The 19094-nt window shown below is 41.5% G+C and overlaps 2 protein-coding genes and 1 pseudogene across 2 annotated transcripts in view; 2 read left to right on the top strand and 1 right to left on the bottom strand.

Moving 5' to 3' along the window:
- The window catches only part of Ncapg (non-SMC condensin I complex subunit G), a 47572-nt gene extending 44070 nt beyond the window's left edge, over window positions 1–3502 (bottom strand). Inside the window, exons 1-3 of the mRNA XM_055624089.1 lie at window positions 3299–3502; window positions 2349–2549; window positions 1527–1755 (exon numbers count right to left, since the gene is read on the bottom strand). Coding sequence (XP_055480064.1) covers window positions 1527–1755; window positions 2349–2549; window positions 3299–3409 — 541 coding nt within the window. The 5' untranslated portion in view covers window positions 3410–3502. The remainder of the gene's footprint in view (window positions 1–1526; window positions 1756–2348; window positions 2550–3298) is intronic.
- Window positions 3503–4044: 542 nt separating this feature from the next.
- On the top strand, window positions 4045–6135 carry LOC129689006 (glutathione S-transferase P-like; annotated as a pseudogene).
- A 10550-nt stretch (window positions 6136–16685) lies between these two features.
- Window positions 16686–17284, top strand: Dcaf16 (DDB1 and CUL4 associated factor 16). Its single transcript, XM_055624088.1, is given in 4 exon segments — window positions 16686–16918; window positions 16920–16990; window positions 16993–17235; window positions 17238–17284. Coding segments are annotated over 4 exon segments (594 nt in total).
- The last annotated feature ends 1810 nt before the right edge of the window (window positions 17285–19094 follow it).

Raw genomic sequence — 19094 nt, 5'->3', positions numbered from 1 at the left:
TATATATATATATATATATATATATATATATATATAACTCAGGGAACTTCTATACAGTTAGAATAGCCATTCAGAAAGGAAGCCATAAAGGTACACATTTTACACTTTTAATCTTGAGAATAATGTTATAAATTCACGTGTTCAATAGACTATAAAAGAGCATGCCAGATTATACTGGCAATACTCTCACAGATGTTTAATGGATCTTTAGACTATACCAGAAGCCACACTGAGTGATTAAACTATCATTTGTCCACGAATAATCTATGTTTAACATTACAAAAATCACCTAATAATAAAACTTCTCAAAATGTATCACCATCCTTAAACAGCTCATGATGATCAGCTGCTGAATTTTTGAAGATGGGTAACAATAACTATACTAAATAGAGCATCAGATTTTAAAATATGCTGAAACTAAAGATATGGGTCAATGCATACTTTTATGTCCCATTACTGAGAATACTAGTGAGTAAATAACTTTTTTAGAGTGAAACTAATAGAGTAAAACCCTTAAGTCTATCTCTACGTGTAATTCTATAAACCCTTTAATCTATGCCCCAAAGTCATGTATATTAAAAAAAAAAAGTCCTAAAACTGGATTGGTTTGGTTGGATTTTCGAGACAGGGCTGTGTAGCCATGATTGTCCTAGAACTCACTCCATATACCTCAAACTCAAGATATCTGCCTGCCCTAGCCTTCAGAGCACTGGGATTAAAGGCATGACACACCACGCTCTGATTCTAACACTGTTTTTAAAACAAAGTAATTGCAAACAACTAGAAGTGTTATCACCATGCAAAATAATAAACTCCATAAAACAAAACAGTAAAATATAGCAAAAATAAAAACATCATCCTAAATGAATACTGAAATTAAGAATAATTTTGAGGGGAAGAAAGACACAAAAAATATAGTATGTGTTACAAAAAGAAATGGCAGACAAAATTTAATCACTGAGACAATCATGACTGTTTAGTTTATTATATAAACAGGGCAACTAATTCAAAATTCATTGTAACTATTTCTATCCCTGAAAGAAAGGGATACAACTGAAATAAGACAGAGTTAAGTACTGATAATATTCTCTCATTTTAAGCTGTTGGCCTGATACTTCCATAACACACAGACATCTATAATTAGTAAAAAATTCAATACTAGGTTAGGAAGATAGATTTATTTGGGAGAGCACTTGCTACACAAGCATGGCCTGATGTTCCACTCCCCAGTACCAGCATAAAAACCAAGCACAGTTGCATGCACACATGATCTCAGTATTGGGGATAGGCAAACAGGATTCCTGGGGCTTACTGACCAGAGTAGATGAGCTCTAGATCTAACGAGAGATGCTGTCTCAAAAAATAAGGTAGAGCACAACTGAGGAGGACATCTGACAATAATGTCTGGCTTCTATATGAATGTACACACCTATTCACATATACATATATATGTACACATAATATCCAAAAACTGAAAAACTGACAAAGTCAACATATTGAACCATTCTCTAGGAAACCATACATACCATCAACTACCGGGCAATCATCATCCTTGGGATCTTGGAGTCGAGACAGAGCCAAAACCGCTTGTATTCTTACATTTGGAATCTTATCTTTCAATCTAATAAGCATGGCTTTATTAATTTTATCAAACAAGTCATCATCAATTTGGGCATTTTCTGGCAGATTTCCAAGAAGTTTATTAATGAGCTGGCATACTCTAAATCTGACTGCATTGCTGTTTGCTTCATGAGACTACACAAAACAAATCAAAAGTTATTCCTAGTCACATTCCATTCTTAAATGGTATCTATGTTCAAAATTCAAAAATTGACAATGCAGCCATGTCAATGGTGCAGGCCTATAATACCAGATAGAAGAACCACAAGTTCAAGGTCTGTTTGAGCTACAAATTGAACTCAAGGATAGCATGAGCAACTTAAAGAAACATTGTCTCAAAACAGAGTAAAAAGATAAGTATCAATCAGATAAGCAAGAGTGAAGGCCTAGGTTTAAATCCCAGCACTACAGATAAGATAAAGACAGTAACTCCTTACTTGCAGAGAGATCATACTGCATATGAATACTAAATACTTTAGAATCTCAAGTGGTATGAAAACTACTTGCTACATCACAAAATAAGCATATCCCTCTGTGAGGGAATTTTTTACTTAAATGAAAACATTTCAACAAAAGTGAGAATTTAAAGTTAAAAATGTAATGCTGGAGTTATCCTTTCATATTAATGACAGCTAAAGTCTCCTATAAAGGACTTACATACATTTTCTCTGTGAAAAATAACAACGATCATGGCCAAATACATTCCTTCCCCCAAAGTTTCACAGTACCTTTAAGAGAAAGGTAAACAAATAATTTAAAAAGCCACCATCTTTCTCCTCCTCTTCTTCCTGTTCAGACTGGTGAAATGAAGTTACAAACTTGGCTGTAAAGTCGATGACCCTCTCCACGGCGGGTTCACGTTTATATACCACCATAGCATATTTAAGATAATGAACAAACTCCTCCTGAAAAGCTGTTTTATCATCCGTCTGAAAGACAGAAGAAATACGTCCATAAGCTGCATTAATAAAAGTTCCTTATTTCCAACACTACCATTACACTGATGAAAGCTTTAACCTTAGGTCAAACTAAAATCTTTTTTAATAAACTATTCAATAATAAACTATCCAAACCAAGAAAGGAGAAATAAATCTGCACACATTTCTCTTCAGTATGTAATTTGCACCTCTACAAAAGTACAAAGCATAAATTTGGACATTGAAAAAATAGCTCGTTTCTCTTTCAACACCGTTGCATTTCGATGATTTTCTCACCGTATTAATGCAAAACAAAATTCGGCATGAATAACTCAAAATCAACAGGTTTTTTTTTTTTTTTTGGTCCTTCTGTATATTTTATTCAAGTGTTCCTAACATCCAGCAATTTCCTTTCACATCCTATTCCAAATCCTTAATCGCGTTTATATGAACTTCCTTAAACTGGCTGTTCCCACGGTCCTAATGATTTCGATATTTGGTGAAATGAATTTGATTTACGCTTGGGGGCTGGTTAAAACACCTCGGCCGGGTCTACTGTGATGAACTGGAGATCCCTCCAAAGGAGGCAAAGGGGCCTAAGATTCACTCCAGCAGTGCAGCTCCTAACTAGAGGTAACGGGTCGCTCCTCCCCAGCCCGGCCCTGGGGAAGGGCACGGAGACGGTGGAAGGCGGCTCCGAGTGAACGACGCCGGAAGTTCCGAGCGAGGCTGAGGCCGGGAGCCGAGGCCAGGCCGCTTACCGCGCCGTACGTGCGGGCCAGCGCCACCACCAGCTTCGCCTGGTTCTGATGCGGCTGCTGCGCCAGCCGAAAAGCCTCCTTCACAGGAAGCCGCTTCTTCTCCGGTGCCATGGCGCCGGGTCGAGAACTGCCTGCGAGCTGGCTGGCGATCCGCACAGGCTCCCGTTTCCCTCCGCTTCCCACAGACCGCCCTGCGAGCGTCCAAGAAAGTGGTTACCGCCGGAGTATTCAAACAACTCTCGCGGTAGAATGAGATCTCGCGAGACTTCCGTGAGCGCTCGGGTCGGGAAGCGGAGACAGACGCGACTACCTGCTGATCTGACAACCACCAGCTCCTCCCCCGGGCTGGAACGCATGCGCCTGGGGCGTGGCCTGCGCTTTCCCAATAAGAGGCATTTCGGGGCCGGCTCGGCCACGACCGGAAGTGGTGTCGTCTAGAGCCGGATCGTTAGCGGGCGTTCAGCTTTCCCGTTCGTACTTTCTGCGTCCGGGGTGTGGTGGGATCCTGAGTCCGGAGTGAGGTGAGGAAGCAGAGAAGAACCGCCGCGATGGGGACACGGTCTCCGCTCCTGCTTCCTGACGAGTGAACTCCGACTTGCACAGCTGCCCTGCGTGAGACGCAAGTTATGCAGACGTTTGTCCGGGAAACAGACGAAGTCTCCCGTGGAGAATTTAGTCTGGAGGCAGCCCTCTTCCCGACACACTTCGCCAATGTGTCACACACATGGTAGCAGTGTGTGGATTTCATGGCTCGGTCATCTGCTCGCTCTTATTCCATGCCCGAGTCTGTGTTTGTTTCCTTGAAGTTAGCTTTGTATCATCAACTTAGTTCGTTTTTGAAAGAACTTAGACTCCGGATGAAGGGTGTTAGGACCAATTAAGACAATGATGAGGCTTACAACAGATTTTATATGAAAGAGGTTTATTAGATGGAGATGAGAGAGGGAGAAATGATGGGGGGAGGAAAAGCAGGAAGCGCCCCAACAGAGAAAGGGGAGAGGGCAAGAGAGACAAAGTAGTGGGTTGATCCTTTTAAGGAGCGAAGTAACCATGCCTGCCAGGTGTGGCCCCAGCGACACATGATGACATCATAGGTTGCTAGGCAACCCACAAGCAGGTGCCTAAATACTAAAGAAGGGAAAGTTTGGGGTTTTTTTGTTTGTTTGTTTTCTTTTCTTTTCCTACACGTCAGCATCCTCTGGGAACAGATGAAATAAAACATCTCAAAGCCCCTTGGATGCCTTTCTCCTTTCGAGTTGCTATCTTCCCCTATCACTTTTTAAATGTACTCTTTAATTTTCACCATATATTTACACATATCCACATGAGTAAATGCCTGAATGAATGTATCGCTTTGCGTCAAACATCCATTGTATAAGTACCCATAAATACAACTGGCTTTTTCAGTCTGTACTGTTTCTGAGCTTTATCTAATACTAACAAAATTTATTGGCTTCTTGAATGTGACATCATTCTAAGCGCTTTACTCCATTTAATCCTTTATGTCTCACTGGAGGAGCTAGGGAGATGGCTCAGTGGGTAAAGTGCTTGCTGGACAATCAGGAGGACCTGAGTTCACACACCCAGTAGCCACATAAAATAACAGGTGTTGCGCCTGTCTGCAACCCTAGCACTTGAGGGTGCTGAAGTCCAGACAGTGCACCTGGGAGGCTCCCTGGCTGGCCATTGTGCCAGAATAGCAAACTTCAAGTTCGCTGAGAACCTGTCTCAAAAAATAAGGTCTAAAGTAATCAAAACACCCACTATCAGTCTGGGCTAAACATGCATGTACCACACACGCAAGACAAATAAAATTTTAAATATAATGAAATGTTAATGAAACGAGAACCAGTGTGTGTATCATTTTTTAATGTCAAGTAAACAAAGTAAAACTTAGAACAGAGGCTCGCGCCAGCATCCAAAATCCCTCGTCTTATATTCAGCACTGAATCCACGCCTCGATGCCACCGTACACCATTTCCTACTCTGCACTTTGCAGTTTCAGGGCGCTGTGAGGCCATATGCATGCTGCTGGCTGACCAGGGCCAGAGCTGGATGGAGGAGGTGGTTACCAAATATACCTGGATGCAAGGCTTGCTCAAGCCCACCTGTGTGTATGGGCAGCTCCCCACGTTTGAGGCTGGAGACCTCACCCTGTATCTAATGCCATCTTGAGGCACCTGGGCCGCTCCAGGAGAGATCAGAGGGAGGCCGCCTTGGTAGATATGGTGAATAGCGGGGTGGAAGACCATAGCTGCAAATAGATTACCCTCATCTACACTGAATATGAGGGTGGTAAGGATGGCTATATGAAGGCCCCGCCTGGGCACCTAAGCCTTTTGAGACCCTGCTGTCCCAGAACCAAGGAGGCAAAGCCTTCATCGTGGGTGACCAGATTTCTTTTGCTGATTACAACTTCACTGGACCTGCTACTGATGCACCAGGCCCTGGCCCCTAGCTGCCTGGACAACTTTCCCCTGCTCTCTGCCTATGTGGCATGTCTCAGTAGCAGCCAAAGATCAAGGCCTTTCTGCCCTCACTCAACGGTATGAACTGTCCAATCAATGGCAATTGGCGAACAGTAGTGGACAGAAGAGACAGGAGCTGTTTGTCTCCCTTTTCCCAGGTCTAATGAAGTTTGTAAGACAGGAAAAATATACCACTTAGAACCTATTAATATTTTGTGACAGTTGTGACCTTTAATTGTCTCTGTGTTTTAGGTGCTTGCTACCTTTACTGCTTTGGTGATAAAAATGTCTCACATCTTTACAGACTTTTATCTGGCTAGTTCATCATCAATGAAATATGAGGACTCTGGCCAGCAGAGGTCAGTATGACTGTTTTGATTCAAGTAGCAGATTTTAGGAATGAACGCTGTATGGATTTGGTATGCTTTCAACATTATAATCTGAGAACTTTTACAATATGCTATACTAAATTCAAACAGCATAGTCTCATTGTAAAGCTCACATAGTTCTTGACTCTTATTCTGCAAGAAAGAAGAACATATGTGTAGAAATAAGTTATTTCATGTCTTTGGTAAACTTTAGTTTAGAAAATAGCAAAACCGACATAAAAAGTTTAAGAGGAATAATTAGGGGGGAGGCCAAGATGGCAGCACCAGGAGAACACTGCATCTAAGAAACAGGACAACATTTTCCGTACAGCGACCAAGAGACTGAACTCTGGGCCCTAAAACAACAGCGATTGTGTTTCCCAGGTGAGAGGAAACCCCCACGGCATGGGAATCAGTCGGGTCCACGTTCAGGCCACCCAGCCAGAACCCGGAAGAGATCCCGGGTCGCGCAGGCACTAGGTCCCCAGACCAGAGCCAAACGCCTGCCTGTCCTGATCACCTTCCCAGGCTGATCGGTGGGCACAAAAACACCAGAGACTGGGAGTCCCAGTTGCAAGAAAAACCCACAGGGAAGGAAAGCAGCGGGACTGGCCACGGGTCACTCAGTCTTTCCCTAGAAAAAGTCTTGCAGACCTCAGGTACCCGCCACAATCACTGAACTGGCCTCCCGCCGCCAACACAGACAGGCGCTGCCTACCAGCTCTCTAGCACAGACGGAGCTGCGCACCCTAGTGCAACAGAGACGGAGTTCCTGTCGGGAGAGGCCCCACAGGGGAGGAAGGAAACAGTACTGACTTGGGCCACCCAGGCTTTACCTGGGGAAAGTCTCTCACAGACCAGCCAGTACGAGCCCCATCACTGAACTGGCCCCAGGCCAACTACTACAAAGAGTAGTTGGGCACCCAGCTCCTGCAGACTAGCAGGCAGGCTTGTGTGCTGCCAGCCCAGAGACCTGCTTTGTACCAACTATTCCTCACAGACAGAACTGTGTGCCCCAGGACACCAGAGACATGGTATCACTGTCTGGAGAAACCCTCACAAGGAACTAAGCAAAGGGGACGGACTTAGGCCACCCAGTATATCCCTGGAAAAGGTCCCACAGATTGGCCCAACCCAGGGACCTACTGTGCACTGGATAGCCTGCTGTTACCAGGAGAGCAGTACTCACTCGCCACAAATTACTGCTTGGGTACTGGGGTACAGAGCCCCAACCTCAGACCTTCAAAAGCCCAGGATCCCCGAGATCAACCCCCAGATACTGCTCCACTGGGCAACCACTTATCCCTAACAAAACTAACCAAACCACAGGACACACAGGTTACAGCAGCAGATCACTAAATTCACAGCAAGAAAATGAGCAGCTGTCTTCAGGACTTCTCCTGGTGAGAGGAGAGCCCTCTTGACTAATAAGGACCACAGTCACCTCAGACTACGCCTGAGGTGAGCAGTGGCAACTCCTGAAAAACACCAGACATCCAGTGACTATAGCCAAAAAGCTGAGAAGGCTTCCTTCAGGAAAAACCATCTTCCTGTCAAAGGGATTCTTTCCACCACAGGATTCCAGGAAAAAACAGAAACCAACTCCAAACACCTAAGATAACCCAATGGGTAGAGGCCAGCATAAAAGTTCAACCAACAAAAGCCAGAGCAATATGGCATCTCCAGAACCCAATTATTCAGGGACAGGTAGCCCTAGACACCCCAGCATAATTGAAATGCAAGAAGAGGACCTAGCATCTATGATCACAAAGAAGATAACAGAGGAAACAAATAAAATGTATAAAGAAATAGAGGAAGATAAAAACAGTTTATGGCCATCCTTAAAGAAATAGAGGAAGTTGCAGCAAAACAGTTAGTGGCCTATAGAGAGGAAATGCTTAAATCACTGAATGAAATAAAAGAAAAAGAGGTTTGTTCAAACAAACAGATGAAGGAATTGATGGAAAAACAGGAAAATACAGTCAGACAAGTGAACGAAATCAACAAAATATCTCAAGACCTGATGATAGAATTGGAAAACTTAAAGAAAACACCAATGGAGGAAATTGTGGGAAGAAAGAACTTAGGGAAGAAAACAGGAACCACAGAGGTTAGCATAACCAATAGACAACAAGAGATGGAAGAAAGAATCTCAGGTGTAGAAGATACAATGGAAGAAATAGATGTATCTGTCAAAGAAAATGTTAAATCTAAAAAAATTCCTGACACAGACCGTCCAAGAAATTCAAGACAACATAAAAAAAAAAAAACCTAAGAATAATAGGTGTAGAGGAAAAAGAAGATTCCCTGCTCCAAAAACCAGAAAATATTTTCAACAAAATCATTGAAGAAAATTTCCCCAACTTAAAGGAGAGGCCAATAAAAATTCAAGAGGCCTACATAACACCCAACAAATTTGACCAGAAAAGTAAATCCTCCCGCCACATAATAATCAAAACAGTAAGTATACAGAACAAAGAAAAGATACTAAAATCTGCAAGGGAAAAAGGCCAAGTAATATATAATGGCAAACCCATTAGAATCACACCTGACTTTTCAACAGAGACTATGAAAGCCAGAAGGGCCTGGACGGATATCATACAGACCCTAAGAGAACACAGATGTCAGCCCAGGCTACTATACCCAGCAAAACTCTCAGTCCTCATAGATTGAGGAAACAAGATATTCAATGACAAAAATAAATTTCAACAATACCTACACACAAATCCAGCATTACAGAAGACACTAGAAGGGAAAATACAACCCAAGAAAACTAGCAACTTTCAAGAAAACACAGGAAATAATTACCTCACTACAGTAAAACAAAAAGCAACCAAACACACAACCTTATGACCACAGCCAACATCAAAATCAAAGGATCTAACAGCCACTGGACATTAATCTCTCTCAACATCAATGGACTCAATTCTCCAATAAAAAGACACAAACTAACAGAATGAATGCATAAACAAAACCCAGCAATCTGTTGCATACAAGAAACTCACCTAAGTCACAAAGATAGACATTACCTGAGGGGAAAGGGTTGGAAGATGGCTTTCCAAGCAAATGGACCCAAGAAGCAAGCAGGAGTAGCTATTCTAATAGCTGATAAAATAGACTTTCAACCAAAATTAATCAAGAGTGACTGGGAAGAACACTTCATACTCATCAAGGGAAAATTCTACCAGGAAGACATCACAATCCTGAACATCTATGCCCCAAATACAAGAGCACCCACATTTGTAAAAGAGACATTGCTAAAATTTAAACCACACATAGATCCCCACACATTGATAGTGGGAGACTTCAACACCCCACTCTCAACAAAGGACAGGTCAACAAAACAGAAATTAAACAAAGAAACAATGTCTCTAACAGAGGTCATGAATCAAATGGACCTGACAAACATTTACAGAACCTTACACCCAAACACAAAAGAATTTACCTTCTTCTCAGCACCTCATGGAACCTTCTCCAAATTAGACCATATAGTTGGTCACAAAGCAAGCCTCAACAGATACAAGAAGATTGAAATAATCCCCTGTATCCTGTCTGATCACCATGGAATAAAGCTGGACTTCAACAACAACAGAAATAGCAAAAAGCCTACACACACATGGAAACTGAACAACTTGTTACTAAATGACAGCTGGGTCAGGGAAGAAATAAAGAAATTAAAGTCTTCCTAGAACTCAATGAAAATGAAGACACAAAATACCCAAACTTGTGAGACACAATGAAAGCAGTGCTAAGAGGAAAGTTCATAGCACTAAGTGCCTTCAAGAAGAAATTCTAGACAGCTCATTCAAGCAACTTAATGGCTCACCTAAAAACCCTAGAAAAATAAGAAGCAGACACACCAAAAAGGAGTAGACGGCTGGAAATAATCAAACTCAGGGCTGAAATCAATCAATTGGAAACAAATAAAACAATTCAAAGAATCAATGAAACCAAGAGCTGGTTCTTTGAGAAAATCAACAAGATCGACAAACCCTTAGCCAAGCTAACTAAAAGGCAGAGACACACCATCCAAATCAACAAAATCAGAAATGAAAAGGGGGACATAACTACAGACACTGAGGAAATCCACACAATCATTAAGAATTACTTCAAAAGTCTATATGCCACAAAATATGAAAACCTAAATGAACTGGACAATTTTCTTGATCGATTTGACTTACCAAAGCTGAGTCAGGACTAGGTAAATCAATTAAATAGTCCTATATCCCCCAAGGAAATAGAAGCAGTAATCGAAAGTCTCCCATCCAAAAAAAAGCCCAGGACCAGATGGTTTCAGTGCAGAATTCTACCAGACCTTCAAAGAAGAGCTAAATCCAATTCTCTTCAAACTATTCCACAAAATAGAAACAGAAGGAACATTACCAAACTCATTCTTTGAAGCCACAGTCACCTTGGTACCTAAACCACACAAAGACCCAACAAAGAAAGAGAATTTCACACCAATCTCCCTTATGAGCATCGATGCAAAAATACTTAACAAAATACTTGCAAACAAAATATAACAATACATCAAAGATATCATCCACTATGACTAAGTAGGCTTCATCCCAGGTATGCAGGGGTGGTTCAGTATATGGAAATCCATCAATGTAATCTACCATATTAACAAACTGAAAGGAAAAAAAAAACACATGATAATCTCCCTAGATGCTGAAAAAACATTTGAAAAAATCTAACATCCATTCATGTTTAAAGTATTGGAAAAATCAGGGATACAAGGCACATATCTAAACATAGTAAAGGTGATATACAGCAAACTTATAGCCAACATCAAAATGAATGGAGAGAAACTTAAAGCAATCCCACTGAAATCAGGGACAAGACAAGGCCACCCATTCTCTCCATATCTCTTCAACATAGCTCTGCAAGTCCTTGCTAGAACAATAAGACATTTGAAGGAGATCAAGGGGATACAAATTGGAAAGGAAGAAGTCAAATTATCACTATTTGAAGATGATATGATAGTATACATGAGTGACCTCAAAAACTCTACCAGGGAACTCCTACAGCTGATAAACACCTTCAGCAAAGTGGCTGGATACAAAATTAATTTAAAAAAATGAGTAGCCCTCCTATATACGAAAGTCAAAAGGCCTGAGAGAGAAATTAGAGAAACAACACCCTTCACAATAGCCACAAATGACATAAAGTACCTTGGAGTAACCCTAACCAGGCAAATCAAACACTTGTATGAAAAAAATTTCAAGTCTCTGAAGAAAAAATTAGAAGATATCAGAAGATGGAAAGATCTCCCATGCTCATGGCTTGACAGGATTAACATAGTAGAAATGGCCACCTTACCAAAAGCAATCTACAGATTCAATGCAATTCCCATCAAATTACCAACACAATTCTTTACAGACCTAAAAAGAAAAATTCTCAACTTCATATGGAATAACAAGAAACCCAGAATTGCCAAAACAATCCTCTACAATAAAAGATCTTCTGGGGGTATCTCCATCCCTGATCTTAAGCTGTACTATAGAGCAACAGTTTTAAAAACTGCATGGTACTGGCATAGAAACAGAATGGTGGATCAATGGAACCGAACAGAGGACCCAGAGATAAACCCACACACTTATGGACACCTGATCTTTGACAAAGATGCCAAAACCATACAATAAAGAAAAGACAGCATCTTCAACAAATGGTGCTGGTCCAACTGGATGTCTACATGTAGAAAAATGAAAATAGATCCATACTTATCACCCTGCACAAAACTAAAGTCCAAGTGGATCAAAGACCTCAACATAAAACCAGACACATTAAATTGGTTAGAAAAAAAAAAAGTGGGGAATACCCTTGAACTCATTGGCACAGGAGACAACTTCCTGAACAGAACACCAACAGCACAGGCTCTAAGAGCAACAATCAATGAATGGGACCTCATGAAGCTGAAAAGCTTCTGTAAATCAAAGGATACCATCATCAAAACAAAACGACTGCCTACAGATTGGGAAAGAATCTTCACCAACCCTCTATCTGATAGAGGACTAATATCCAGTATATATAAAGAACTAAACAAGCTGAAAAGCAGCAAACCAAGTAATCCACTTAAAAAATGGGGAACAGAGCTAAACAGAGAACTCTCTGTAGAGGAATATCGAATGGCAGAGAAACACTTAAAGAAATGCTCAACCTCATTAGCCATTAGGGAAATGCAAATCAAAACGACCCTGAGATTTCACACCCATCAGAACGGCCAAGATCAAAAACTCAAGTAACAACACATGCTGGAGAGGTTATGGAGAAAGGGGAACCCTCCTCCACTGCTGGTGGGAATGTAAACTTGTACAACCACTCTGGAAATCAATCTGATGCTTTCTCAGACAACTAGGAATAGTGCTTCCTCAAGATCCAGCCATACCACTCCTAGGCATATATCCAAAAGAGGCTCAAGTACACAATAAGGACATTTGCTCAACCATGTTTGTAGCAGCTTTATTTGTAATAGCCAGAAGCTAGAAACAGCCCAGGTGCCCCTCAACTGAAGAATGGATGTAGAAATTGTGGCACATCTACACAATGGAGTATTACTCAGCAATGAAAAATAAGGAAATCATGAAATTTGTAGGTAAATGGGGACCTGGAAAGGATCATCCTGAGTGAGCTGTCCCAGAAGCAGAAAGACACACATGGTATATACTCACTCATATAGACATAACATAGGATACACCTACTAAAAACTATACATCTAAAGAAACTAAGCAAGAGAGAGGACCCTGACTAAAACGTTCAATCCCCATCCTGAAAGGCAAAGAGGTTGAACATCAGAAGAAGAAGAAAACAGGGAACAACCTAGGAACCTGCCACAGAGAGCCTCTGAAAGCCTCTGCCCTGCAGACTATCAAAGCAGATGCTGAGACTTATGGCCAACTGTTGGGCAAAGTGCATGCAATCTTATGTAAGAAGTGGGAAATAATAAGAGCTGGAGAGGACAGGAACCACACAAGAAGAGCAACAGAACCAGAAAATTTGAACACAGGGAACTTCCCAGAGACTCATACTCCAACCAAGGACTATTCATGGAGGCAACCTAGAACCCCTGCACAGATGTAGCCCATGGCAGTTCAGTGTCCAAGTGGGTTACATAGTAATGGGAAGAGGGACTGCCTCTGACATAATCTGATTGGCCTGCTCTTTGATCATCTCCCCCTGAGGGGGGGAGCAGCCTTACCAGGCCACAGAAGATGACAATGCAGCCACTCCTGATGTGATCCAATAGACTAACATCAGAAGGAAGGAGAAGAGGACCTCCCCTATCAGTAGACTTGGGGAGGGGCATGCATCAAGAAGGGGGAGGTAGGGTGGGATTGGGAGGGGAGGAGAGAGGGGCTTATGGGGGAATATAAAATGAATAAAGTGTAATTAATAGTAAAAAAATTAAGAAATTAAAAAAAGAATTGTAAAATTAAAAAAAAATAGCAAAACCTAAACAACATATGTTGTAAGGTAATTGATTCCAAATTTTAGATCGGCATTCTTGAAAACTAAATTATACATGAAGAAGTTTAGAAGAGATGTGCTTAATTTGTTTTGATATGGAAATATATACACATGGAATATAAAAGAAATACAGCAATGGGATCACTGTTGTAGACTTTATATGCCTTGTAATATACCTTCTCTTGTTGTTCATTGTTTTTTTTTAAAGGTTGAGTTAACGTTTTGAAGAGTACTTTGAATATTACAGATGCAGTCCGTTTTAAATGAAAACAACTAAAAAATAATAATAAAGGACAGGACAATTAAAAGCCAGCCCCTCCTGTCTTAATAAAACACAAACTTAAGATACATAACAAAGGTTTCTTTTCAGAATGAAGGAGATCATACAGACTAGGTTTGAGAGTATTTTTATGTTTGTTGCTTAAAGGTAAAGTCAGAAGCATTTTGCCTTCTTTTGCTCTGGTAGTAAGTACTCCCTTTACTCTTCTGTTCACAAAAGGTTGGTGTCTTCATAATATTTGTTTATTCTATCTGAGCTGAGAGCATGGACTGTCTGACCTTCTGTGTCATTGGTTCCTCTGTCTTTTACAGGTTTAGGTGTTCTGTTTTCTTACTGTGAAATTATTATAATTTTTTTAAAACATTGACTAAGATTTCCAGCAGTATGTAAGACTGTCAATCATCAAGATTTTGGTCAGCTTTGCTAATTGCTAAGAGTTTACTTATTTTCACATCTCTGGGTGTTATTCTGCACATAGATCTGTGTCGGGAGCCGCTCCCGCCATTACAAGATGGCGCCGGCTTCCTGCTTCCTGGTTCTTCTTGCCAGCATTTTCGCGCTTCTTGCCTGCGCCGCCCTGCAGTTTACACATGCGCAGCTTTATGCTAATGAGGGTTTAGGCTGCACTCCAATTGCCAGCCATATGCTTATGAAGACTTGAACAGAGCACCAATTACAGACGGACAGGTCACGCTGCTGGCTATTTAAGCAGAGCACAACCCGGGGTCTGGGTCCTTCACCATCTGCAAGAAAGAGCTGTTCAATAAACTTGCTGCTGAAGAAATCCTCGGTTGTTGCGTCGTCCTTATCGGCAAAGGCCGCGCGCGACAAGTGGTGCCGAAACCCGGGAGCTGCCGAACCCCGGAGTGGAGGATCGCTTCGAAGGACCCCGACTGCTCGTCGAGTAAGGATTCAAAGTCAGTGGCGTGAGAACCGCGGTACTTTTCTGCAAGGTATGATTTCTGTGGTCTTGTTGTGTTGTCTGTGCCTTAGTTGTGGGAAACGGGACCATCAAGACAGTCTATCCGAAGCAGAAAAGGGAATTAAGACCGGTAAATCCCCTAAGGATGGGACCAAGGAAGATAAGGCTAAAGCGCTGAAGGCGCGAAAGCTAGTTAAGAAGTCAAAGAAACCAAAACAGACTGGTAGCAAGGAAAAGAAGAAAGCCGCCTCGTCATCGAGCGAGCCGGAGTCTACAGAGAGCGAAAACAGCTCTTCTGAGAATCAACAAACTGATGAGGAATCAGGGCTCGACCCTGACGAGCAGGCAGAGTTGGATGAGGAAGCAGCTAAATATGAGGAAGGGCGTTACCGCCCAGATCCGCCACCATATGTGGCCTATGCTGGCACTTCCGGGTTCTCCATGCGGAAGTCAGCCACTGAAAAACCCAAATCTGCAGAGACAAAATTTTCCCTGATATCAGAAAAAGAGAGGAAGCGGATTAAAACCACGTTCCCAATCTGGGAGGACGCTCGGGTAGTTAATCAGACCTTATACCCACCTGAAGTATATGAACAAATACCGGTAACAAATCAAAGCTTGGCAGCAGCTGTGCTCTCTGCTCTTATAATCATTAAAGGACCGGATCTTATTTTAATAAGATCCAGGGGAGCTGTGTGTATTTTCCCACAGGACCAAGAAAATCCAATTTGGGTTCCGGCGCAATTGACCCGGGTGGTGAAGCAAGATGAGCCTGACCCTAACTTTGATCCTGATGTTGAACGGACTGCTGACGAGCTTGGAGGTGGAGACCCAGGAGATTCCACTAATGACTCTCTGGGACTACCTTATTTGCCAATGTCTATCTTCTGCCTTTTCCTATTTTAAGGAATGGGTTGGTGTGGGCATGTTTGGAGTGATGTTTCTCGCAGGTCTGTTCCTCTGTTTTTGGTTGCTCTGCCGTTTTAAGAGACAGCAACATCTTAAAAATGTGGCCATGGTGCGGGCTATGCTGGCTGTGGAACAGGGAGCATCTCCCCAAGTTTGGCTTAACATGCTCAGTCGTTGAGACACTGTCTGAACTTGTAGCACTCCTGACGGGCACAGGTTCCCATTGCACCAGGATGCTGTTCAAGACAGACTTCTGCACCTCCCAGGGCTCAGGTTCCCATTGCACGGGACTCAAGGTGCAGAGGGTCTCTTACACTGTGTAAACTCCTTGATCGCTGACGCTGTTGGCTCAGCAGGCTGATCGGTAACCTCATGGTGTGTTATTTTTCTGATTGAGATGGCCTTTAATATATATAAAAGGGGGAGATGTCGGGAGCCGCTCCCGCCATTACAAGATGGCGCCGGCTTCCTGCTTCCTGGTTCTTCTTGCCAGCATTTTTGCGCTTCTTGCCTGCGCCGCCCTGCAGTTTACACATGCGCAGCTTTATGCTAATGAGGGTTTAGGCTGCACTCCAATTGCCAGCCATATGCTTATGAAGACTTGAACAGAGCACCAATTACAGACGGACAGGTCGCGCTGCTGGCTATTTAAGCAGAGCACAACCCGGGGTCTGGGTCCTTCACCATCTGCAAGAAAGAGCTGTTCAATAAACTTGCTGCTGAAGAAATCCTCGGTTGTTGCGTCGTCCTTATCGGCAAAGGCCGCGCGCGACAGATCTGGTCTTAAGGATAGTGCATAATAGCCAGTATGATCTTCAAGGACTGCACAGTGTGTGCCTGAGGCAACCTTATATGTGTAATGAACAAAAAGACAAAATTGATGAGATTTTTTTTTCTACTTATCATTGTTAAAGGTGTACATCCTTTTGCTTTAAATTGTCACCTTTTTCTGTTTCCATGCTGTTTTATTCTAATGGGCCCCAAAATGTCATCTCCTAATTGTTTAACAGAATCAGAAAGCAAAGAAGAAAGGTCTACCTTTAGAGAACAATGGGATTTCTCTGAAGAAGATGACCCCATAATGCCCAGCCTAACACCTCTTGGAAATCTTGCCTGCCAGGTTAAGGACCTTTTAAAATATCTAAAACTTGGAAACCTTTAGAATCCCAATTTCTAGTTATAGCATACTGAACTCTTAAAACAATCTAGTCTATATACTTGTAAGACTCTTCCATTGCTTCCCATTGTGTCCCCAACTGAAACCAATTCCTGAATAGCCCTTCTGGCCTCTTCTGGAGTCCCAACTCTTCAAAGGCCCCTTAAAAGTCTCAGCCAGCTCTCTAGATATCATGCTACCCTAAATGGAACACTGCATTTTGCCAGCAAACAGCTAAGCCAAACACTGAGTAAAGCCATTCCCAAATGTTAATATATAATTCATTTCCCTGACTCTTATGTTTCTTTTTGTTGCTGTGACTGCCTGACACAGGTAGATAAGGAAACAGCCTGCACTACCTTTTCCTACATGATCTCCAGAAGGCAGTTAACAAACTCCTAACTGCTTCACCATAAAAGCTGGCATTTGCGAAAGGGAGGACTGGAGAATGGTGAGGAGTTGAGGTGAGAGGGAAGGACTGAGAGGGGAGGAAGGGTGATTGGGATGTAATATAAATTAATTTTTAAAGTCAACATTTTGATAGTTGTGTTGTTTATTTAGAAAAGGATCCGGGGTACTGGAGACTTATCTCAGTGGTTAACGGCATTTGTTATGACAGAGGAGTAGGTTCAATTTCCAGCATCCACATGGTGGCTTAAAACTGTAATTCCAGTTCCAGAGGCTCCAACACTCCTCTGACTACCTTGGGTACCAGGAGTGCATTGGTACATACATGCAGGCAGAACCCTAATGCATAAAACAACAACAACAAGTCAAGGGCTACAAAGTAAATCAGATAATCTGTATTTGGGAAACTGATGCCTTCTCAAGCAAATAATATTCTCTCATGAGCTAAAATACTATCTACTACTTAATGACCCAAACATCTTGTCATACAACTAAAGAAAATGTAGAATTTAGGCATACCCTCTCAGACATAATTTTTAGAAAGGTAATTAAATTAATTGAGATAATTATATAAAAAATGATATATTCATATGACACCCCTTGAAGGTTCTTGTTTCTTGTGGCAGTGTAGTTTCCAATTTAGCCTATCCTACTCCAAGCCTAATAAAGGAACTTCCAATTACTTCATGAACACTCTGTATCATATGCCTTTACCAGGCTATCTCTAGCTAATTTGGCCTATAAAATCTTATTCTAGATATAAACAGACTTCTGTAAGGAATATGTCTCTTAAATCTTGGTACCAAGGCTTTTTCAAACAAATATATTCAAATTACGGAAAGAATCAACTTTCACCAGACTAGTGTTTTCAGTATTAACTGCAAAATGGTTAAAATATTTTACCTAGATTAATTTTCTGGAACAGAACTTTTTGCACTTCCGACATCCATTGCAAACATTTTGGAAATCCTCTAATGAAAACTTCCTATAGAACTACCCTGATATGAAATTAAGAGTTTTATTAACAGCATTGTTTTCTAAGTAGATTAGTTTTCAACTTTGGTGGTGATGGGAGGGGGGTGGGTGTAGCGCTGAGTCAAGATAGTATATGCCCTTATAAATGTGTCCTGCTATGTTTGTTTGAGTCAAAACGGGTCTGAACATATGAAAAAATGCATAAGACTGTTAAATATTTTTACATACCCTAAAATAGTAACTTATGTGTGAGCCTAGATAACCGAGTACCTAAAACAAAACAGGTTGTGTGTGTGTGTGTGTGTATCTATCTTCATTTTAGTTTTGCTTTTTCTGAATTCTCCCAATTGAATGAAAAAAAATAAGTAAAAATTTAAACAGTAATGGAATAGTAATTGTGTAAAATTTAGCAAATTTTAGGATGATAAAGACTGCTGAGCCATATTTTTCCTGCCTTGCAAATAAAGGAGTGTATTTTAGTAGAGAAGAAAAATGTTTATGGAGATTATTGACTTCGAATGATATCCTACTGCCAGTATAACAATATATCAGAAACTTGTTTGTGTACATACATGCTCTCTGAAATTACTTTCTCTTTTAATGTTAAAAGAACCTGTTTCCCTTTGTCAGAGAAAGCAGAAGTGAAATAAAGATCTGAAAATAAAAACACATTGATGCTTCTGCGTACATGGTGTGTTCATTTCTCTGTTATATAAAAGTATATATTTAAAAGTGATTTGCTTGTGAATGCATTGTTTTATATTCACTTAAAAGGAAACTTTTCCCCAGCTTGGCAGCTGAATAAACCAACAGCTGTGTACATGCTGAATGAAGTGTGGTCGT

Source organism: Psammomys obesus, unplaced genomic scaffold (genome assembly GCF_907164565.1).
Source record: "Psammomys obesus unplaced genomic scaffold, mPsaObe1.curated_primary_1811, whole genome shotgun sequence".
Taxonomy (NCBI): domain Eukaryota; kingdom Metazoa; phylum Chordata; class Mammalia; order Rodentia; family Muridae; genus Psammomys; species Psammomys obesus.
The sequence above is the reverse complement of the archived record's forward strand: the minus strand, read 5'-3'. Positions and strand labels throughout refer to the sequence as shown.